At 50.0% G+C, this 24,678-nt stretch overlaps 2 protein-coding genes across 2 annotated transcripts in view; both read right to left on the reverse strand.

The window, feature by feature from the left end:
* The window catches only part of LOC123520977 (amyloid beta precursor protein binding family B member 2-like), a 279,202-nt gene that overhangs the window by 118,203 nt on the left and 136,321 nt on the right, over positions 1-24,678 (reverse strand). The gene's annotated exons all lie outside the window — the stretch shown is intronic.
* Positions 9,139-9,687, reverse strand: LOC101648762 (ATP synthase subunit d, mitochondrial-like). The gene has a single exon (XM_004703149.2). The coding sequence runs from the start codon at positions 9,648-9,650 to the stop codon at positions 9,165-9,167; it is 486 nt and encodes a 161-aa protein (XP_004703206.1). The 5' UTR covers positions 9,651-9,687; the 3' UTR covers positions 9,139-9,164.

The following is a 24,678-nucleotide window of genomic DNA, read 5'->3' on the forward strand; positions in this document are numbered from 1 at the left end:
TGGTTGTTTCACTGTGATTTAAAAATAGTTATTTAAAAATAAACAATTTGTTCTTTCAAAATGCTGTTTTAAACCGCCCCCCTCTCTCAACAGCAGTGTTGTCTTGAAATACAGCGCAAGGTGCTTCATAAACTTTGTGGGGAAACCCTATTCTCTCTTAGCTCCTTTCCCACCGGCACCTTCCACCCCCTCTGGGCTGCACGGCTCCCTTGCTTTGGCTTTCTTAGACGATCGCCACACGCAGGGCCTTCTCTGCCTCCCGGCAGTATGTGCCTCTTTGCCCCCAGTTTTCCTTCTTTCTCCATTTCCTTTTGATTTCTACACTTTACATCATTTCACACCCTTTCATACTTCAATTTCCTAGGGAAATATTTGTAGTGTGACTGTTCTTTATGCCAGTTCTAGTTTATGACTTATCTCTAAACTGATGTATTAAGATTTCTAATTCTTCCTTTTGCTCTGCCTTCTTACATCTGCGTTTTTCTAGTTCTGATTTTTTGCTCTTTCGTGGGCTATGTACTTTTCAAATAATCTCTATTTTTTGAAATAAAACAACACAGTGTTTACTTTTCTGTGTGTCTTTTTGTTGTTTTCGTTGTCTGTAAGGGTTGTCCTGTGTTTCTTTATTTATGTCCTTCTACTTCTTGCATGTAGAAAATCGTCATAGTAAGTTTGTCTGGATTCAACCTTAGTGAGTTTGTATGGATTCAAACTTGCACATGAGTTTTCTGCACTTTCATTACACACATGACATTCATATACGCTTATACATGAATGTGTGTGTGAAATCGTGTATATGCTATTTAATGGTTTCCTCTTACTTTCCTCTGTAGTAAGCTACATGAGGGAAAGGACTATGTCCATTCTAGTCATCAATACATTCCTAGTGCCCAGCACATGGCAGACAGTAAATAAATAGTTACTAAATAATAGACTGGAATTGAATAAGGAATAGGAATATAATCGAATTTCACTGAAATAACTGGCACTCGCTGGATGGGGGTGAAGGATTTTTAAAAATATCTTTATCCTTTATAGGTTAATGATGTGTTTTGGTTTGTTAATGAGAATGAATCACTTTTATATTCAGAGCAAAATGCTATCTTTAATTAGAAAAAATAAGATCTGCACAGAAAGCTAGGGGTATGTACTACACATGTTTATTAAAATAACTGCAAGGGAGAAGTCCTTCCCTCATTTCCCCATCACATACGTCTCCTACTAAGAAATGGGGTCTCTGGGGGTAGAGGGACGTGGTATGTCTGAGTTCTACTAAGGAAAACTAGCTTAGCATGTATGGAAAGGAAGGCGGTAACCACCCATCTGCTTTCCATGCTACATTCGACAGATTTTACTCTGTAGCTCAGAAAACATGTTTGAATAAGGCTTTTCATGGTGGTAGCAAAGGATTTACAAAGCAAAAGAACCCTGTTGCGATAACTCGGCAGGATGTGGGAAGTGGCTCGCAGTGCTTGCAATTCATAGAACAGATACTATCTTCCCTTCCTCCATCAAACCTACACTGCCAGACGTCCCAAATACATAATCAAGAAATACCGATGGCAGGGACTCAAAGCACGAAACAGAATGATCCCAAACGAGAATGAAGCCTTAATCGGTTCCGCTGGGCCTACATGTATCATTCGGGAAAGCCTGTGCGAGGACCTGCCTCACGCGGCAGATGGTCTCCTCCAGTCCTCTCCTTCTTCTTTTTTATTTCCTAAACAAGACAATTAAAGGCATCCAAAGACTGAGAATCTTGCTAAATTGGCCGAGGAAAATGATTTCATCTGAAATAGGATGCATGCATTTCTGAAGAAAAGATTTTGAATTTCCCCATAAAGCTGACATGGGTCATTTGATAAGGCCTACATCTGAAAAGAAAGCCATTCCAAGGGTAATTGCCTCCAGACAGCCTGAAGCACCCAAGAGGCACTATGAATTGACGGGGGCTGGGAGACGGAGGGGCGACATGGACTTGTAGAGAAAGCACTGGAATGGGGAGCTCAGGCACAGGGCGCTCCGTGCCCCGATCTGCAGTTCTGAGACAGCCACTTCACTTTTGTCACTTGCTGAGTTAGTTAATTGTGCCAGCCTGGCCGATAATCACATGTGGGGCTAATTGAAAGGCGGAGGGATAAATGGGTGGTGAGCCTCCCCTTTCTAGTTCTCGGGTCTCTTGCTTTGTGATGGTCCCACCCGGGTGCAGCTGCCTTAGCAGTTCCCTGTTTCAGCTTGCAAGATTGTCTTCATAAAAGACATCCCCAAGGAGAAGCTACATGGACCTATCCCGATGCAGCCCTGGGTGTTGGAGCAGCCGTGTGGAGACCCCTGCTAGTGCTGAGATGCTTATTCATTCACTGACTCAGCTTTCCTCCTGCAGTCGGCATCATTGCCTCTGTTTTGTGAGGTGGAGGACTTTGTGGACTGGTGCTGGGTTAATGGGTTAATGTTGGACTTGTGGGCTTGGGCAGCATTGGGTTGGGATGTTTTCATGATGCACCTTTTCTTTACATAAAACTCTCTCTTATACATGAGTCGCTGTGGATTTGTTTCTCCAAAGTACCTAGACTAATACACTTGCTAATTTTTTTTCTTACAAAAACCCCATCATTACTCATTCCGTGCTCATTCTCTTATGGGGAAAGAATAATGATTGGTTTTTCTAACAAGAAAGTATCTTGGGAAGGAAAACAAATGGGTTCATGAGAAAATCTCTGCATAACCACCCAGAACTGCAGAACTGTTGTTTCAGACTGGAACTTTGTTTAGCACTTCATTGCTAAATATAAACATGCCATTAGGTGGTACTGTTGAGATTAAAAGTTAGAGGCAGAGGGATGAGGACCCACTGGGGAGGGAAAAAAAGGCAAAGACACCATTGACATTGCTCTTTTCTTCCAACTTTGAAGACAGCCTTTGAGAAGGAGAGACCCTTACACACACGAGGGGGCTTCAAAAACGCTTGTGGGGAAATCCCATTGTGTTGGAGTTCCACTTTCCCCCCCACAAACATATCGAACCTTCCTCATATGCCTTAGAGGTAACTCAGCTTACATGCAGATTCCTGAAGGAGGGAGTAGTAGGAGCCAGGGATCCCTTTCCGTCTGTCAGGGTGGTTTGCAACCAAAGCCGGGAAGAGGGCCAGCCCTGGGTGCCACAGTTGTTGGGAGGTGCCATGCCCTAGGTGTCAATGCAGAGACCCTCTAACAACAGAACCACCCCCCTGCGCCAGCTGGGCCGGGAGAAACGTCCCGGACCGCAGAAAGGCTAACAAACCACAAACCTTAACGGCAATCCCTCTGCTCATCCACTTCAGGACGTCCCCCTACAGCAGTGGTTCTCAACCTGTGGGTTGCGACCCCTTTGGGGCTCAAACGACCCTTTCACAGGGGTCACCTGATTCATAACAGTAGCAAAATGACAGTGATGAAGTAGCAACGACAATAATGTTATGGTTGGGGGAGGGGGGTTACCACCACATGAGGAACTGTATTAAAGGGTCACGGCATGAGGAAGGTTGAGAACCACTATCCTAAGAATAACCCGGCCACTGGGCTTAAAACAACCTTTCGGCCTCTTGTGCCCTTCAACCAGACCCTGCTGTTAGAGCCTTCTGAGAAGTCCCCCCGGGCAGGAGCCTGTTTCTCCGAAAGGCATCCAGGGGCAGAGAACCTTCCGGATGTGCTTGCACTCCGGCCCAGACCCACCGATGGAGCTGCCTCCACTCCCGGAACAGGGCGTTGCTGTCCGCACAGGATGCACATTCTCCGAGGAAACGCCAAGACCGTCCCCCATCTCCAGGGGCCAACCTCAGGGCAGCCAGGAAAGCGGAAACCAAAAACCTTACACCCTGAGTTCCTCTCCTCCTGCTGTCACACGGGCACCTCCTGAACCCCCGACGAGGACACGCCCGATTTTCACTACTGCAAGCAGGCATTCTGGGGGCTGCGCAGAGTCCAGGAACTCAGAGAATCCGCTCGGGTATCTGTGGGGGGAGGTCAGATGCTCAGGCATTCCCCCCCTGAAGGCAATCAGTTGCCAGACTGCTGTCTCATCCCACCAAGGGGGTGGGCCTGCTCCCTGCTGCTGGGGACAATGGCCTACTACTCTCTGAAGCTTGGGACCATTAGCTTGGTTCCTGTAGGAGGGGTTTACACCTTACTGATAAGGGTTCCTATGGAGACCCAGAGACTACCCCCTAGACCACCCTCTCATTGCTGTGTAGCCTATAGTGCAACCCCTCCCTGTGACGTATGTCTCTACCTGTAATTGGTGGGCTGGCATGCCCCCAAAAGGTATATAGGCATGGGTCAGCAATATAGGCGGGAACTTCTCGGACTTCTCTCTCTGACTCTGAGCTCCTTGCTGCTCATTCCCTGGTCACTCCCCTCTCCCTTGTTTCCTTCCCCTCCTTCCCTTCCCCCTCTCTCCACGTGGACCACCAAGCTGGGCTGAGGTGAGCAATGTTGCTATGTATCATGCCTGACTGTATTATTGTATTATCTCTCATGCTCTTGATGACTTTAATATAATGCTTATATATCTCAACCGTACAATTGTGCATTACTGAACCCAGAAGTAGTATTACTGAACTTGTAGGAGTAGCAGCGGGTGGGGGCTGGTACCTCACCCTCCCAAGCGTCACTTATTTTTTTAATTTAATACTACAGGTATCCTGTATTTTTTCTACACATCTGTCATCGGAGGCCTAGAAGCAGTGAGGGAGCAGGACACGAGCTGGTCACAAAGGAAGCGGACAGGGCGCTGTGTGCCATCCTTCCTTCTCAACCTCCCTCACTGGCTCTTCGGTCCAAGCAAGGACCTACCTGGGCTCATGGGTTCAGACCCTAAAGCCGCTCACAGCTCAACTGTCCTCCCTTCCATCCACTGTCACCACGTAAGGGAGCTCTGGTGAGGCTGTGGGTTAGGCACTGGCTGCTAAATGCAAGGTCGAAGGTTCAAATCCGCCAGCCACTGGGCAGGAGCGAGATGAAGGAAGCTAGCTGTCTCCTTCCATGAAGAGTTACGATCTCGGGAACTCCACAGAAGGGCTCTGGGGGTTGGAATCAACTCTTGCAGTGGGTTTGGTAGACACTCCCCAAAGGGGGCTTTCAGGGACTCCCCCGGGAGCACTCCCCTCCACCAGCAGCTCCTGCAGAAACATCCACCCCCACCCCCACCCCTGGAGGCATTCTCTTCCTTGTCAGTCACACCCATCCCAACACCACACCTGCAGCCCCAGGGCGCTAAATGCTGCCCTCTTCACATCAGCCTCCATGACTCCTAGATGCACCTCTTTGGGAAAAGATCTAACTGCATGAAGAAGCAGACAAGGAGAGAACCCACATCAGAGGCTTATGAAAATTAAACGGGCCAGTGTGAGCAGCACCCAGGTCTAGGCTGGGATACCTTAAGGTAGCGGTTCTCAACCTGTGGGTCACGACCCCTTTGGGGGTCGAACTACCCTTTCACAGGGGTCGCCCGACTCATAACAGTAGCAAAAGGACAGTGATGAAGTAGCAACGAAAATAATGTGATGGTTGGGGAGGGGGCATCACCACATGAGGTACTGTATTAAAGGGTCTCGACATTAGGAAGGTTGAGACCCACTACTTTAAGGAATCTCTAAGTATAAGGAGTCAAGTTCTCAGCTGTGAACTGAAAGGTCGGTGGTTTGAACTCATCGACTGTTCCGTGGGAGAGAGATGGGGCAGGCTGCTTCTGTTAAGACTACAGCCTTGGCACCCACAGGGCGTAGTTCTGCTGGGGCCACTGACACTCATAATCTTCTCGATGGCAATAGGTTTCCGTTTCGGTTTCTAAGTGCTAGCTGTTGTCATTAATCAGCATCATTATTTTAAGAATTCCCCCTGGTTACGAAATAAAATCCCCACGCTACTGATGAGCTGGGCCCTCACGACCAGGTACGAAGCAATCCCAACTCACCCCAAATCTGTGTGGACATAAGCCATTACCCCCCAGACTGACTCCCCTGATGGTATGACCCACTCTTGACTGAACCCATTGAAAATGCCTCACGCACCTACTCCTGTCACCTGTCCTTGACAGGCCCTGCCTCATCAGAGTCAAAACCCTCCCCTGCTCCCAAAGGCCACCTGTGACGCTGATCCCACATAAGGCACTGATGCCACCACACATTCCAACAGATGACAGCACACGTGTGAGTACACCCAGCTGGTTCAGGGGTCCTGGACCTACCTACCCAAGAGCCACTTCAGGATCAAGAACTCATCTTATCCTCTCTGTCGGGGAGACAGAAGAGACGGCTTAAGAAGCCTTCTCAGAAAGTCCCTGAGGTGGTGCAAACCGTGTCTCCTCATTACTGCAGAGTGAGCGCTCAGTCCAGAACAAGAGAGTGCCTGGGTACCACACCACGTATTGATACGTGAGCAGAGATGCTCCACGGCTCCACGCTGAGGCGATGAAAAAGGGCAGTTCTACGAGCGGCCCTCTAAACTCCCTTTCTCCGTACAGCGCGGGACCCATGACGGACAGCGTCTTTTGTTCGAATGACTCCAAAGGCCATTTTCACTTTGTATCTTACTTTATCTCTGTGACGCAGAGACAGGGCCTTTCCTACTTTCTACATGGAAAACAACGTGCCCGGTGTTTCAGCCAGTGTCGAGGACAGCTGAATAAAAACAATCACCTAACCCCCTTCCCCAGTTCTCCAAAGGAGACGTCAGGACAAATCGCTCTCCATAATCATCCGGAAGCAGCCCTCTCATCTCTCAATGCCACCAGCTTGGAACGCAGCCACGAGAAGCTTGAAAAGAGGGAAGAGATGTAATGATCCCGTTATCCCGGGATCTAATAAAGCCTGTTCGAGCTTCACGTTTTCAAGAACTCAGTCTACTTATGCTGTCGCCCCAGTATTGCAGTCACTGCCCATAAAGCCATAAATACACACAACGTCGTTCCCCCAGAAAACTAAGATGATCATAAAAAGAAGACCAGCAAAGGCCATGAGGAAGATGCTGCCCAAGACGCATGGTACTTGGTACTTGTTAGAGCAAGTTCATATAGACAAGGTCATTTATTGTGAAAAGTACATGTCTAGGTCTACAACTCGTCAGTTTTAACGGTAAGAAACTTGCATACAACCTGGAGCTTTCTTTTCAAAGACTGTTTTCAAAATGGCTAAAGGCCCGATTGGCAAGTGGCGATGGTGGCTCCGGGATGGACTCATGGACTCTTGCCTTCTACCTGGGAGACTCCGGCTGGATTTCTGGCCCCTGCGCCGCATGCTCAGCCGACACCCATCTTCAGTGGAGGCCTACATGTTGCTGTGATGCTAAACACGTTCCAGTGACTTATCCACCCGAAGATAGATTTTAAAGAAAGGCCGAGTGATCTACTTCTTAAAGGCAGCCAATGAAAGCCCTGTGCATCTCAACGGTCCAGTCTGCCACCAATCATGTGGAGAGCACAGAACCAGACAATGCAGTAAGTCAGAAGCCAAGCTACGGTAGCCGTGTTCAATGCAGAGGGACATGTATGAGACCACCACACACACACACACATGCAGCTCATAATCTCTATTATCCTTGTATTGGTGTTTGTTGGCACTGCATTTGGCTGTTAGTATCAAAGGAATGGGCTAACAGTGGATTCATCAAATAAGTAGTTGGAAGAGTCAAGGCTGTTGGTGCTGGCTCATCAGGAACAAGGGCAAAGCAGCCATCTTGGTGACTCTTGACTTTTGCTACATGCTTGTCACCTCGTGACGGCTGCTGTGCAGTCATCTATCTCATCTGGATTCAAGGTGGAAAGCAACAAAGCAGAACCACGGGCTCACATGTCCAGTTTTAGCAGGACAACAAATGTTTTCCCAGACACCGTGCGCTTCTCCTCAGACTGCACTGGCCGGGACTAGGACGCATGGCTACTCGCGCTATCAGGAAAGAAGGCACGTCAGGGCTGGTGCGCTAGCTCAGACCATGACTAAGCCGTCTGGGGTTGATCCCAATGTCGCTGCCAACTAATTAAGACGTTCGTTAGTCAAGAAAAGGGGCAGGCAATAGGTAGTGAGGGGGGCAATTAAACGTGTCTGCGTTTAGAATCTCTGACTCCAGGTAAAAGAAAGACATGCAGGTAGTAGAGAAGAAAATGATCATATTTCTAAAACGTTTTCTACTCCCCACTACATTATGGAGGAGCATTTTACAAGTCCCAAATGCCTACATAATAACCCACATATCACACACACACATACACACACATAGAGAGGGGCATAAACTGGCAGTGCACGGCTCACAGGAAGCTGGGGGTCTGGTTGCTGTGAATCCCATCACAGCTCGAATGCTAAGCTCCGGGTGAACTTCCTCAGCAGAAGGCACGTTAGCGGTGATTCCAGCTTGTCGATGGTGCCAGATGGTCGATGCCTTCCAAATTTACTTTCTCTACCCTGCTTCCCTCTGCAATCATCGCCTTCCCTGAGTAGGCACATCACTTTACCCTCCTGGGTCCCCCATAGTAAGCTGTGCTACCAGCTTAGCCCTTGGTGCCTCCCAAAGTCATTAAGAAACCAGCTAAACTGACCATGGTCCCCACGTCTGGTTTGGACCTGCCTCCTTGGCCAGCCTCATCTCCATGCTCCCTCACTCGGGCCACGCCCCCCTTCCGGAACGCTCCTTACTCCCGAGGCCCAGCATGAACTTCCCCAGCTCTTCCCATGCTTGTCTTCCCCCCACACGTCAGGGCACCCTTCTTTGGCTGCCCTATGCCACGTGGGCCCTACTCAGTAACGCTCTCCAACCAAATCATTCATTCCCTCCCAGCACGGACCCCAGCCCCGAATCTCTTTATTTTTGTCCGTCTCCAGCACTAGAATGGACGGGAGTTCACTGGAAGCAGTGACCATCATGTTATTCACCAAAGCCCCAGCCCCAGTGCCTGGAACTCTGAACACTGTGAGGCTGCCATCCGAGCTCCAGCCAGGGCTTGCTCCACGCAGCTGACCTCTAAGCCCTGGTACATCGCTAACTCCTCAGAGTGGCCACCAGGTGGATCCTGCATCCCTAAGACTCAGCTCCACTGAGCTCCAGACTGGGAACTTTTTTTTTTTTTTTTTTTTGCATTCTTATTTTTACTGTTCAGAGCGCCTCAGGGAGGGCCAGCGTGTCCACTCAGACTCCGCTTCACAAACTCTCAATTGGCCGATGAGGCCAGTAGGGATACTTGGTCTTGTCTAACTTGGTTTCAGGGAAGATTTCGTTCAAGTCGTCAATGGTCATCTGGTCAAAGGGAATGATGTTCCTCATCTTCTCCACCTGCTTCTCGTCTTCCTCAATCCTGGTCTTGGAAAGAGACACACACTCGGCACAGGTCTTGACATCTTCTTTTTCTTCAGCATCCACCAGGGCAGTGAACTTGTCCTCTGGCACGGGGATCTTCAGGGCCTTAAACTTCTTCTCGAAGTCGTCCACTAGGCCGGCCGTGGCCACGTTGGTCTTGTAGTAAGCCCAGTCGATAGCGGGAGGCGCCTCGGGGAGAACTGCCAACCTGGAGGTGAGGGCCTCACTCCAGGACTTCAGCGAGTTGGCAACAGCCTTTTGGTTTTGGGGTATGATCTCCCCAAAGGCTATCCAGTCGATGGCTTTTAAAGCGAGTTTCCGGCCAGCCATGGTGGGATCCTTCACCGTCCCGAGCGGCCCACGGCGCCAGCAGACCAGACTGGGAACTTGTCTGAATCACAATGTCTCTTGAGTAGCACCTCTCCACATACCCTGCTGCACGAGGCTCAGTGGTTAGGAGGACAGGGCCCGAAGCCAATGGTCTCTGTGCAAATCTCAGCGCAGCCACTTAGAGCGGCGTGGTTCCTCAGCTCCTCTGTGTCTGTTTCCCCACCTGTAACTGGGGGATAATGATAGAGCCCCGAAGTCTGGCCAGAGTGCTCCTTCGAGGTAAGGAAGGCGAAACCTCATGTCATGTACTTTGCACACGCTGTCAGGAGAGAGCAGTCCTGGTCTCGTGCTTGGTAAAGCAGAGGGGCAGCAAAAAGGAGGAAGGACTCTGAATTAGTTAATTGTGCCAGCCTGGCCGATAATCACATGTGGGTCTGGTTGAAAGGTGGAGGGATAAATGGGCGGTGAGCCTCGCCTTTCTAGTTCTCGGGTCTCTTGTTTTGTGATGGTTGCATCGGGTGCAGCTGCCTTAGCAGTTCCCTGCTTCAGCTTGCAAGATTGACTTCCTACAAGACATCCCCAAGGAGAAGCCGCATGGCTTTATCCCGATGCAGCCCTGGGTGCTGGAGCAGCCGTGTGGAGACTCGTGCCAGTGCTGAGATGCTTACACGTTTACTGACTCAGCTTTCCTCCTGCAGTCGGCATCATTGCCTCTGTTTTGTGAGGTGAAAGACTTTGTGGACTGGCGTTGGGTTAATGGGTTAATGTTGGACTTGTGGGCTTGGGCGCAATGGGTTGGGATGTTTTTCGTGATGCACATTTTCTTTGCATAAAACTCTCTTATACATGAGTTGCTGTGGATTTGTTTCTCCAAAGTACCTAGACTAATACAGACTCCAAGGCGATGGACGGACACTGTGGCTGTAACAGGGCTCGAGCATGGGGACGATGCAGAGGATGGTGCAGGACCAGCAGCATTCCGGGTCACTTGGGGTTGAAACCCTACGCAGCACAGTTCTGCCGCTGTGCACCCGAGTCAACTAGCGACGAGTAGATTCACTGACTACCTGTCTTCTCTGACCCTCTCCTTTAAACGCCTGCACCGCGCAACTTGATTCTTCAGACAGCTCTGGCTTTTGGTCACGCCTGCACAGGAGGAAATAAACTCTTTACAGGCAACACGTCACTCCTTCGCGTCCTTTGGAGACCCCGGCGCGGCAGTCTGCGTGCAGCACGGGAAGTGTCCTTCAGGCTGCAGACTGGCGAGGCTCAGTCGGCCGCCCTGGCCTCGCCAGCGTCCTCCGACAGAACCAGGGGGGCCTCTTTGAAAGCCACGTGAAGAATAGCGATCTCAAAAACACTTCAAAAGCTTCTGCCCCTTGGCATTCAAACCCAAAGGAGACTCTGTCTCTAACCCCTACCACACCCCAGTCACAGGACAGGATGGAGTGTTTCCAGACCCAGGACTGCCACGGTCATACTGGAGGGACTGGGGGCCCCTTCCAAGGAAGCAATACGTAACTTAAGCTCTCTGGGAATTTCCTTGGGCTCTGGGAAGAGTGGGACCATCTTTGCCCATAATCTAACACTCCTCCCACAAACATTCGGGGAAGAAATCAAGCGCACCCTCACGGGTGCAGGGCGTTCCCTACCTCGGAAAGGGAGACGCTGACTCATCCACCTAGCTATCCATCTCCTCTGGGACGGTCAGGAGGAGCCAGGGTCGCTAGTTTCTCTTTCCGAGTGGTTATACGTCTGTACAACCGAAAGGGGCTCAGGAGGCGCAGAGTAACAACAAGCTGGCCTTGCGCGAGACTCTGGAATAGGCCAGGGCATCCTTTCCGAAATCTACTGGTTTCATTTTGCAGATGCTTCCGTGCACTTCCTCCCCTGAGTACAACTCCGGGTTTGCATAAATCAGCAAGCATCCTGGAGACCTGGAGAAATAAGCCGACTTCTTTGGCTACCAAAAATTGCCCATAAAAGGAGTCAGCTAAGTCCAAGCCGGCCTGTGTGATCCAAGGGCTGTAAACAACAGGAGCCAAGCCTGGAGGAGGGAACAGGACCTGGTGTGCAGAACGCCATGCATGATCGTGTATGGAGAAGGACAGCATGCTCGGTAAAGTGGAGGAGCAGCGAGAAAGAAGAAGGTCCTCAGCATTGGCACCGCGGCTGCAACAATCGGCTCAGGGACAGGATGGTGCAGGACTGGGCAGTGCTTCACTCTGCTGCCCACAGGGTCGCTGTGGGTAGGAGCCAACTCGAAGGCACCCAATAATGACGACAACAATGTGGGTGATAGTGGAAACCCCAAGTCCATTTGCAGGGTCCCTACATGGATGGAGTCCCTGCCCCCCACCCAGAGACTAGGATTGTGGACAGCCCTGATATCAGACATGCGGCCCGGCCCTATCAAGTGGTTCTCCGCAGCTGCATGTAGCTTACACTGGCATGAAACGCCTTGCCATTAGATTTCCCCTTAAAACCCCTTTCTCAGACTTAGGTCTTTCTGTGTTTTGTATGATCGCCGGGGTTAGATGTTTGTGTCATTTTTGTTCTTGTTTTGTATGTTTTTCTGTTTAGGTTGGATGGTTTTATGAAGACAATAACTGAAATAACAATGACCTGGGGACAGGAAGGGGATGGGAGGGCATGGGGCAAGGGGAGGTAGTCAACAGCAATGGGTACAAAGTTGACTGTGGGGATGACTGTACAAGCTTTCTGAATGACTGGATTATTGAATTGGAGAATGTATTATTTATTATTATTATTAATTACAGCTCAATAGAACTGACAAACCAAAAACAATGCCCACAAAGGTCTTGTACTTTTGTCTTTTCCCTCCTGAGGAAAGGGCTGCCCTGCAGTGGGGGCTGGCTCTACATGCTTGCCTGGGCCGGACACCTTCCTGCCCACCCCCCCTTTAGGAAAGTCACACCCCAGGGACAATGTATTCTTCTGGTCCCTTGGCGAGCCAGAGCCTGTCTTCCTACCCCCAAACCCATGTAACCAAACCCGGTGCCTGAGTCTATTCTGACCGATAGCAACCCTACAGGGCACAGAACTGACCCTGTGGGTTCCCGAAATTGCAAATCGTTACAGAAGCAGACTGCTTTAATTTTCTCCCCAAGGAGCGCCTGGTGAGTTTGAACTGCTGACCGAGCAGTTAGCAGCCCAGCACAGAACCCACTTCGCCACCAGGGCTCCTTCTTCCTATATAGAAAGGATCGATTCTAATGTAACCCCATCGTCCAACCCCCCCCGGATGGTGAGTGGGGATACTATTGTTTGGACCGCGTGTCCCCAGAAAATGAGCCTGACCCTAGTCCTGAGGGTTCTCTCCGTTATGTCTGTGAGGCCATGCCAGTGTCCCGTGTGTCTTATTTCTAATGCCTCTTGAGACATGAAAGGGGCAGTGAGGTACAGAGACTGGCAGGCAGACCCAGGGGGGAACACGGTGGACGGGCAGGCGGGTCTACAAACCCAGGACACCAGACTGCCGGCTACTAGCGTGAGAAGAGGAGTACTAACGACGTGCTGAATCCGGCTTGGGGCCTCCCAGGGTCGACGGCACACATTTTTTTCTTCCACCTGTGGTATGTATTCCTGTTACAGCAGCATTCACCAACCGAGATGGGCTGACAGCTGCACAAGAACCCAGGATCCTGAGCATGGGCAGTGGGCACGTATCGTGTCCCCCGCCTCCAGCCTGGTCCCCCATGCAAACGGGGACCCTAGGCCACAGAGAAGGAAACAAAGTCACATGCGGTTCCCTCCGAGCGCTGTTGCAGCCACGTTTCCTAGTCTTGTTCTCAACCAAAGCCGGCGCCAGGCCAGCCTCTTTCCCGGGTGTTTGCGTCCCATTGCTGAAGGCTGCTCAGAGGGCTTCTCCGTCTGTTACCGCAGGAGAAAAGCCTCCACCCAGCGGGTTTCGCCTGTCAGAATCAGAAGTTTATTTTTTTCTAAAGTCCTCTCCTTCTGTCTCCAAAGCAAGGGGAAAACGAGCACTAAGCAGACGTGCTGAAGGAACGGTTGCATCTCTGAATGTGACGACACACACACACACACACACACACACAGACGTGCTGAAGGAACGGTTGCATCTCTGAATGTGACTACACACACACACACACACACACACACACGTGCTGAAGGAACGGTTTCATTTCCGAATGTGACTACACACACACACACAACGGCCAGTGGGTTTGAACTGTCGACCTTGTGGACAGAAGTCCTGCGAGGGCAGTTTGGGCACGCATCCCTGCGAGGGCAGTTTGGGCACGCATCCGAGTATTTAAACTGTGCATGCAAGCCTTTTTAAAGATGAGCAGTTTCACGTCTGTGCTTTTCAAGGGGGGTGAAAAAGAGCGATCACCCGTGAGTAACTGAGATGGGCTGCAAACGACTAAAATGATCTACCTGGGAAATGAGTGGCTGTTACTGCCAAGATGGAAAATATTTTAAAATCACAGACTAGGCGATTTAACACTCTTAGGAAGACCCATGCTGGATTAAGGAGGGACAATCAAGATATAACAGACTATGCACAGTATGATCACAATAATGTGCAATATAAAGGTATGAAGGGTTGGGCCTGCATGTCTACACACACTCTTTAGGGTCTTAAAAACAAATGTGTGGAATGTTGAGGACAGCTTCTTCATTGACTATTTCGGCCTTTCCATGGATTGGGAAATAAGCGGATTTGTATTTTCTAGGTCAGACATGTATGTATGTGTGTGTGTGTGTGTGTGAGAGTGAAATCACCACTATTTAGAACACTGGCTCTTTTAGCCTTTCCCATGTCCCACATGCTCTCCTCATTCATGGAACCTTATTAATAAAGCTGTGAGACTCCCCAGAGAGGCCACTGCTCTGCTGACCAGTGCCTGGACCGTCCTGTGGGACTTCCTCCCCCACAGCAGGGAAACCAATTAGAATGGGAACAGAAAGGCCCTTGCTCCCAGCACCGCCTCACATCCTGCTGGCTCTGGCGCATGCTGCCCATGGGCTTCCGCCAGGCTTCCGCTCAGCAGTCACATTTCAAGTGTTTCCTCAAACGCCATCCAAGAGTTGACACCCCACCCCCACGCCCGGTCCAGGGCCAAAGACTCTGATAAAGCCCAAGCACACCCTTCTGAGTCTGGGGATCTCAACCAGTGGGGGCCCAGTCAATTCTGACGTCAGGAGACCCTACATGTGCGTGGAGCTGTGCTGCCAAGGGGTTTCAACGACGGATTTTCCAAACACAGACCCCCAGGACTTTCTTCCGAGGCACCCTGGGGTGGACTTGAACCTCGACTCTTCTGTTGTCAGCTGAGTGCATGAACTGTCGACACCACCCAGGACTTGGGGTGTCTAGGTCAGTGCTTTTTTATCATGAGGGGCGAAACCCATTCAAAGATGGCAAAAATCCATTTCCTGGGACTTGGCCAGCATATTTTAACCATCATAAAAGTTCTTCTCAACTGCCTGACTCCCTGGTCCATCACAGCCACGGCCACTTTTGAGCCGCTATGAAAGCCAATGAACAAGATGAGAGCTAGGCCACCTTGTTGCGCACACAGCAGATACACCAGTCCCCATCACTGGAACCACACAAAGAGGGACAGATATTTCCAGCCTATGCAATCACGAGATGTCGAAGGGATCAGGTGTAAGGCATCATCAGAACAAAAAATCTTACCATAGTGAATGATGGGGGGAGTGCGGAGTGGAGACCCAAAGCCCATTAGTAGGCCACTGGAGATCCCCTTGCAGAGGGGTCTCGGGGAGGAGATGAGCCAGTCAAGGTGCGATGTAGTGACGATGAAAAATACAACTTTCCTCTAATTCCTAAATGTTTCCTCCCTGCTCCCACTACCATGACTCAAATTCGACCTTGCAAGTCTGGCTAGACCAGAAGATGTACACTGGTACAGATAGGAACTGAAAATACAGGGAATCCAGGGCGGATGAGCCCTACAGGACCAGTGGTGTGAGTGGCGAAACAGGGAGGGTAGAGAAAGAGTGGGTAGGAAAGAGGGAACCGATTACAAGGAACTATATGTGACCTCCTCCCTGGGGGACGTACAGCAGAGGGGTGGGTGAAGGGAGACGTCGGACAGGGCAAGATATGACAAAATAACAATTTATAAACTATCAAGGGCTCATGAGGGAGGGGGCAGCGGGGAGGGAGGGGGGAAATGAGGACCTAATGCCGGAGGTTTAAGTGGAGAGGAAATGTTTTGAGAATGATGAGGGCAATGAATGTACAAATGCGCTTTACACAATTAATGTGTGTATGGATTGTGATAAGAGTTGTATGAGCCCCTAATAAAATGATTTTAAAAAAAAGATGACTTCTTGATATAAAGCCGTTTCTTATGCATAGCTGAGTGTCACTGGGATTCTGGGTTGTGAAAACCTACTTTCCCTTTTCCTTGTTTTTTTTTTTTAATGAAAAATGAGACAGGTATCATTGTATGGTGCATAGCACGCCAGTACCATGACCGTACTCAGCTTGCTATCTGCCAACGAAGCATTCTCCCTGGCTCACCACGATCCCTGTGGCCACTGGCCTTAGTTGGAAGACAGGAGACACACGTCAGATGTCAGTACCATTTGAAGTCGAGTCTTGAAGACCCATGTCACCAAAGGCTGTAGGGGGGGAGGGGCAGTGTCCATTGTCACCATGAGTCATCTCCCAAGTGTCAGCCAGGACGGAAGGAAGAGCACATTGTTGATGGGTCCCTGGAAGTAGTCTCAGTGCTGATGACCCCATGTGTGCACAGCCATCCATCCTGTTCCAGACAGTTGGTTTTCCCCTAGAGGGCGTGCAAGGCTGTGCCCTTTCAGCACCAGGCCCACCTTCCGAGGCACCTCCAGCTCAGACCCAGTGCCATCGAGTCAGCCCCAACTCACCGGGCCTGACAAGACAGGGTAGAGCTGCGCCCATGGTTCTCCAGGACCATAAATCTTTTTATTATTATTATTATTTTATTGAGGGTTCTTACAATCCATACATCAATTGTATCAGGTGTATTTGTACATATGTTGCCAGCATTGTTTTCTAGACAATTACTTTCTACTGAACCCTGGGTATCATCTCCTCTTTCCCCAAACCCTTGTGACCCCTTGATAGATTATAAATTATAATTTTCATATCTTACACCAGCCACTGTCTCCCCTCCCCTATGGTTTCTGTTGTTCTTCTCCCTGGAGGGGCGTGTGTGGTTGTGTGTTGATTGTTATCGGTTGCCCCTTCCTCTCCCCCGGCCTCCCTACCCATCTGGTATTGCTATTCCCATTCCTGCTCCTGGGTTGTGTGTGTCTTGACCTGTGTATCTGTCCAGTCTAGTCTAAAGTGAGAGGCATCACTAGGGTCATGGTAGTAGGGGGGGGGTGTGAGGAAGAGGACCCAGAGGAATATTGTGTTTCATCGGTGCTTTACTGCACCCTGGTTGACTCATCCCTTCCTTGTGACCCCTCTGCGGTGGACGTTCCATTGACTACAGATGGGCTTTGGGTCTCTGCTCCAACACCCCTTGTTCTCAACCATATGGTTCTGTTTGTTTGATTGTTTGTTTGTTAAGGGTCTTCTGATGCCTGTTACCTGGTCCCGATGACACCTCATGATCATACAGGCTGGTGTGCTTCTTCCATGTGGGTTTGTTGTTTCTCTGTTGGATGGTTGCTTGTTTCACTTCAAGCCTTTAAGCCTCCAGGCACTATATTTTTTAATAGCCGGGCACCATCCTCCTTCTTCACCACATTTGCTTATGCACCCATTTTGTCTTCAGCAATTGTACCTGGAGGGTGAGCATCTCAGATTGCCAATTTGTGAGAACAAAGTATTCCTGTATTGAGGGAGGATATGAGCAGAGGCCTGAAATCCATCCACTACCTCAGTGTATTGCCATATAAATATATGTACGTTGGCCAATATCTCTATTTTTATGGATTAATGTATTTACACATAGACACCCCTATGCTCATGCCTCTATCCATAGTTTTGCTTCCTAGATCACTCCTCTGTTTCCTTTTACCTTCCTTCTGCCCCACGATCATGCTCGCTCTACTTCTGCTCATACTATTTCCTCTCAGCTGGATTGCTGTTGTGCCAGCGCTGCCAGGATCTCGATAGCCTCCTCGTTATTGTTTTTTATTCCCTAGTTGTTCCCCTGTCTATGGTGCTGTTTGCCCACCACACTCTTCCCCCTCAAGTGCCCCAGGATCAGTTTCCATTGCTCTCTCCTCGAGCTTGCCTCCCAGGCCCGTCTTATGTAAGTGGGAATACCAACAATGGCATCGACCAAACAAACAGAAAACATGCGATTGAAAAACAAGAAAAAGCATACATAATTCCAGGTCTGTCCACTGGCCTTGATGACTATCTCCCCACTGGTCCTGGGGGAATTCCGGGAGCTGCCCCTCCTAACTGGAAGCCTATTTTGGGGTGCTCTTTAGGGGCTTTGTGGCTTGGCTTTGCTCCCATTGCTGCTATGTTATGTGCCCTTTTTAGTTTGCCCGCTGAGGGGGGTTCAGACAGGGCTTCCTCCCTGCTGTGTGTCCTTAGTAATGTCCTCTCTCGCAGTGTGCCCCAGCCAGGGTACAACATGTCATGAGCTGTTGTCAGACCTACAGTCCTCTCTGTGCCTTAACAGTTCCATGCAGGGATGTTACGGGACTATAAATCTTTTTTGTTTGCTTGTTTGTTTGTTTTTAAATCATTTTATTAGGGGCTCATACAACTCTTACCACAATCCCTACATACATCATTTGTGTAAAGCACATTTGGACATTCACTGCCTTCATCATTCTCAAAACAGTTGCTCTCCATGTAAGGCCCTGGCATCAGCGCCTCATTTTTTCCCCTCCCTCCCCATTCTCCCCTTCCTCATGAACCCTTGATAATTTATAAATTATTATTTTGTCATATCTTACACTGTCCGACGTCTCCCTTCACCCACTTTTCTGTTGTTGGTCCCCCAGGGAGGAGGTTATATGTAGATTCTTGTAATCTGTTCCCCCTTTCCACCACCCACTCCTGCCCCGCTCCTGGTATAGCCACTCTCACCACTGGTCCTAAACTTTGGTGACCAGATTTAAAGTGGGACACCATTGACTGGGGAGCGGGGAGGCTCTTGATTAAAAATTTGGTCTAATGCACCAAATAGACCGTTCCCTAGCTTGCCGTGCATTCTTTCCAAAAATCGGGACTTTTTTACAATGCCAAAAATTGGTACTGTCTTCCCAAAAGCGGGATGTCTGGTCACCTTATCCTAAAGGGATCATCTGTCCTGGATTCCCTGTGTTTCCAGTTCCTATCTGTACCAGTGTACATCCTCTGGTCTAGCCAGATTTGTAAGGTAGAATTGGGATCATGATAGTGGGGGGAAGGAAGCATTTAGGAACTAGAGGAAAGTTGTATGTTTCATCTTTGCTACCCTGCACCCTGACTGGCTTGTCTCCTCCCTGCGGCCCTTCTGTAAGGGGATGTCCAAATGCTTACAAATGGGCTCCGCACTCCCCCTCATTCACAATGATATGATTTTTTTGGTTCTGATGATGCCTGATACCTGATCCCTTTGTGATCACACAGGCTGGTGTGCTTCTTCCATGTGGGCTTTGTTGCTTCTGAGCTAGATAGCCATTTGTTTACCTTCAAGCCTTTAAGACCCCAGATGCCATATCTTTTGATAGCCAGGCGGGACAATAAATCTTAAAGAGAACAGAAAGCCTCATCTTTCTTCAGCAGAGCAGCTGATGACCTTGAACCACTGACCTTGGCAGTTATCGGCCCAACTCCTAACTTGCAGTACCACCTTTGGGCTGACTGTCGAATGCTTGACTGTTTTAGTTGTCCAGCAATCATCCTAGTGACTCTAGCACCACGTAGCCAAAAAACCAAATCCCTGCCCTTGCGTCAAGTCCGAATCATAGCAATCCTGCTGCACACAGCAGAACCGCTGCTGTGAGCTGAAACTGTCACACTTTACAGGAGTAGAAAGCAGCTGGTGTTTTTGAAGTGCCAGCCTTGTGGTTTGCAGCCCAATGCGTACCCACAATGCCACCGGGGGTTGTACGACACAGCCAAGTAGGAGAAAAGAGTGGGCAGATAAACCTGGGTTTCATCAGTAACTCTGCCCTACGCCCCAGCTTCTTATTTTAACCTCAGTTTCCTCAGCAGCCTGGAGCTGCAGGCCTGGTCTGCCTGGCTCTGCCCAGCACTATGGAAAATCCATTCAGAGGGGTGGGAGGTGGAGGGGATCCTGGGAGCTCTGCCCCGAAACTCACCACCACCACCCTACCCCACCCCCTAAATGCACTGTCTGGGCATGAGCTGCTGGGTAGAGATTCTCAGAGAGCATCAGAAAGACAGGCTTCCAGCAGGGACACTAGGTTAGTAAAACAAAATCCAAATCCATGGAGTTAATCCTGATACAAACTGACCCTCAAAGGGATCGCTCAGGTTTTGGACGTCTTTGTGGGAGCAGTGAGCAGAAGCCCCTATTAAGTGTGAGCTGCTGGTTCTGTGTTTAGTGACCAAAATGCATACCTGGAAGTGCCCCCAAGTTTGTTTAGGTTAGCAGCAGAATGTAACCCTTGAGTGCAGTGATGAGCTCTCGGCTATTCACTCAAACGTTGATAGTTCGAACCCACCCGCTGCTCTGCAAGGAGAAAGATGTAGCAGTCTGCTTCTGAAACACCCGTTCCAACTCGCAGCGACCCCACAGGATGGAGGAGAAGTGCTCCCGTGGGTGCGTGGGCCTGTAAGAGCAGAGAGGATGGAGCCACAAGCCACGAGAGTCTGAGAGTGGAGAGCCTCCTCTTTCTCCTGCTAAGTGACTGGTGGGTTCGAACTGCTGACCTGGTGATTAGGGTCAAGCAGTCCTGGCAGCTCGGTGGTTCAGCACTCACATGTGAACCGAAAGGTTGGCAGTTCAAACCCACCGACCTGCTCTGCAGGGAAAAGGCCTGGGGATGTACTTCTGTGAAGATGGCAGCCAAGAAAAATGCTAGGAAGCGGTTCCACCCTGCCAGAGGGGTCCCTATGGGTGGAAATCAGCAGCAGCTGCTGCCGCCACAACAGGACTTTGGGAACTAGTTTGTGGCGCAGCATGGTGGATGTGATCAATGCCAGGGCACTGCCCACTGGACACGGCAAACGTTCTGTGCAATGCATTTCGGAGTGAAACAAAACTGGATGACAACGTTTGTTTTCACAGTAGACTACCCCACCAGAGGCCCGTCAGGAGGTTGTAGTGACAGTTCGGCTCCTGTGGCCCGGGCTACGGCAGCGGCTGCTGACTGCCCAGGCAGGGGCAAGGGCAACCAAAAACACAAGGGGCAACTGTATGGGCAACTCCCAGGATCATTCAAAACCCCGAGTCCGGATTCAAGCACCAGGTCCGGAGAGCCAGCTCCCACTCTACTTTGTGCTCAGTGGCTGCCACGTCACACGCCCCCAAAGAACACCTGTCCACTCGCAGCCCCCAAGCCGATTCCAACTCAGAGTGATCCAGTCAGATGGAGAAGAACACCTGGTGGGTTTCTGAGGTGGTCAACCTTTACGGGAGTAGAAAGCCCAGTCTTGCTCCCAAAGAGCACCTCACTATTCTCAAAGAAGGCAGCCTGGATAGGAAGTACAATGGCCCCAGAACAGAAAGGACGAAATTCTGGACGTCGGTGTCACCATGTGAGCCTCCAAAGCTATTTGGCGCACGGCGGCCTGAACTGCCAGTCACTGACGACGCTTCTCACCACACTCAATGCTATACCGATAAACTCCAACGCAGAATCTACCCCCCCCCCAAAAAAAAAAATAGCTCCCTTTCTCTGGCAGCAGTGTGGCCTTGTTCAGACCAGTGCCTGACTCGGAGGCCCAAGTCACCCTAGATTGCTTACCTTAGGTGACAGTAGGCAGAGCTCCTTAAGTAAATGTGGCCCCCAAAGAATATTGCCTGGAGGTCCCCACCAGCCACCCCTGGTCCAGAGCCCGGGTAGAGGGGACAAGAATGGAAAACCAATCACGCAAAGTAAGTGACCTGCCTCCCTGGGTCTGAAGAAGGGATGAACAACACTGGGAAATCACAAGAGGGAGGGATGCACCCCGCTGTCGGGGGAAAGCTTTCAACGCTATGTGACCTGGACACTCTGTGGGGCAGGGGGTCCCCAATGGTAGACTTTGCCCTCCTTCTCACCTGAGCAATGGCACAGGGGACGCACTCAGCAGAGGCCGAGGAATGTCCAGGCCTTATACTATCAGAGCCATCTCTGTGGTGCTGGTGGCCGGTGCCTGGCACCCAACAATGGTAAGACAAAAAGCCAATTTCCTCCTCGAGAGCTCTCGGTAAGAGACGAATGAGCCAGGGATCAAAGAAGAGATCGCCTTCGACAATGGGCAGCACACAACTCTGTAGCTAGAGGCCCTTTGTCACGTGAGCTCAGGGGCAGTACGGGACTGACGGGTGATGCATTGTTGACCAAGAGGGTGAAAAATGAGCAGGTCCACACACGGGGATTTTCCAGGTGGAGATATATTTTTCCACTTCAAGGGCCCCACATATCTTAAGTATTTTAAAAGAAACATCTCCTCAAACCCTATTAGTTGGAACTCTATGACAGGATCTGTCTCGGAAGAAGTACAGCCCCAGAATGCTCCTGCGAGGCCAGGAGAGCGAGACTTCATCTCAGCGATGTAAGGCATGTGGTCAGGAGAGACCAGTCCCTGGTGAAGGACATCATGCTCTGTCAAGTCGAAGGGCAGTGAAAAAGAGGGAGACCATACACCAGATGGACTGAGACTGCAACGATGGGCTCAAAATAACAAGCGCGGTGAGGATGGAGCGGGACCAGGTGATGGCTCTTTCTGGTTTACATAGGTCGTTATGAGTTGGAGCCAAGTGGACGGTGCCTCACAACAACACACCAAGGGAGCCCTGACAGCGTAGTGGGCTATTCACCGTAAGCTGAGCAGCTCCAACCCACCGGCTGCTTCTAGAGAGATGAGGCTTTCTGCCTCCTTAAAGCCTCAGACACCCAAAGGGGGGTCGTCCTACTTTGCCCTATAGGGCTCTGTGCATTGGGATTGCCTTGATGGCAGGGAGGGTTAGCAAGTTTATGTGAAATGACTATTTGATAAGTTAAAGAATCAGTTCACTAAGAGCAATTTCATATGGCTCAATAATAACTCATGCCTTTCAACCTCCTTCTATAGCAGCCAACTTTTTCTTAATAGGTGAGACCATTGATATCTAGAATTGAAAGCCAGGGGGTAAAGCGGAAGAGATGGTTGTTAGCTGCAGGGAGAACTGTTCCACGGAGTTTCCAAGGCGGTGACCTCTGCAGGTTGCCAGGCCTGTCTCAAGGTGCCCATACGAGGATAGACACCACCAGCCACTCAGCTAGTAGACAACACTTGAGCCTTTGTGCCAGGCAAGCACTCCCCAGAGGAGATGATGTCAGGGCTCCTATCGCTATCGAAAATGGAAGCATCTAAACAAATAAAAATGGTTCTTAGCCGCCACAAAACCAAGTGCAGGCTGGATTTGGTCCAAGGGCCATCACTGAACAGCCTCCGTGCTGCAGTATAGAAATCGAAGCCTCTTGTGATGGTGATTGGCATGAGAATGGCTAATGCAGTCCTGCATCCTTAGCATCCACCATGCGGTCTGCAGAATAGAACGTTTTGTGACTTGGACATGGGGCAAGCAGCCTCTTGAAGGATGGCCCGGTCTTTCTTAAGCATCTCAAAAACGCTTTGTGCCTCAGAAAGATCATCAACACGCCCAGAGGGATTTGTTCCTGTGCTTGCTCCCCAATCCACGTCATTCCCAATTCTCCATACTCTGTAGAAGTCCCTCTTGCATACTACTCTTGTAGCTTTCGGTAAGTGTTTCTGACAGTGTGAATAGTTTTTCCTTAGTTCCTGAGCACTGTCATGATTATGGAGTGTGGTGCGCCTCACCTGTGAGCCATCGCATTCGCTGATTTTTTTCCGCGTTTGTTTTTGAAGAACCTTTCCCATCCATGTGTCTCCTTACAGCTGCCATCAACTAGCGCTGGCTTTGTGCATTGGGTGGGAGCCGGGATAATATTTTGGAAAGAAAAATTAAACAAAGAGAGAATGCTGCAGCGCTCTAGACACAAGATACCAGACACAAGATGCTGCCGCCTACAAATCAAAAGCAGTACAGTGTTCTATGACAAACTTGGCAGATAATACAGCACATAGACGAGCTAGTAACATAACTCACTGGTGCCGAGTTGATTCTGACTCACGTGTCGGGGTGTCCAGACATGTGCATTCTTGGTTATTATGTACTGCACCACTATACACCCGGCCGCACAGTTACTGCGTGTCCAAGAGACGTGAGCTACGCATGCTACATGCAACTGTGCTTGCCATCTCCCAGTCTGATCAGATTTCTGAGCTCTATTATAATTTTAGGGGACCAAAGGCCATATAAGCAACTGGACAGCGCCCAAATGGATGCCATGTGAGCCTGACTGGAGGCACCCGGTATCGAAGTAGGTCAGTATACTCCACCGGTCAAGAAAAGTGGGACGTCCCAATCAAGCCAGCTCTCCACCATTCGGGGTCCGGTGGAGTATGGTCCTGCCCCCAAACCCTTGGGGTCAACAGGAGGTACCACATACTTCATGTCAACTCCAAACAAACACAAAAAAACCTCATTGCCACCGAGTGGATGCCAACTCATAGCGACCCGACAGGACAGTGTAGAACTGTCCCTGTGAGTTTCCGAGACTGTCACTCTTTGTGGGGGTAGAACAACCTGTTTTGCTTCCACAGAGAGGCTGGTCATTGTCAACTGCTGACCTTGCAGTTAGCAACCCAATGTGTAAGTAACCACTACTGGTTAATGCTCATGGAGGACACTAAAATGTGTGTGTGGCAATTAAGGTAGCAGAAGGACATTGGGCCTCCACTCAAGTACTCCCTCAACACAAGAATACTTGCTTCTAGTAAATTGGCATTCTATGATGCTCACCTTCCCGACACAACCGCTGAAGACAAAGC

Source organism: Echinops telfairi, unplaced genomic scaffold (genome assembly GCF_000313985.2).
Source record: "Echinops telfairi isolate 266 unplaced genomic scaffold, ASM31398v2 ScPeMD7_7468;HRSCAF=8506_0, whole genome shotgun sequence".
NCBI lineage: Eukaryota > Metazoa > Chordata > Mammalia > Afrosoricida > Tenrecidae > Echinops > Echinops telfairi.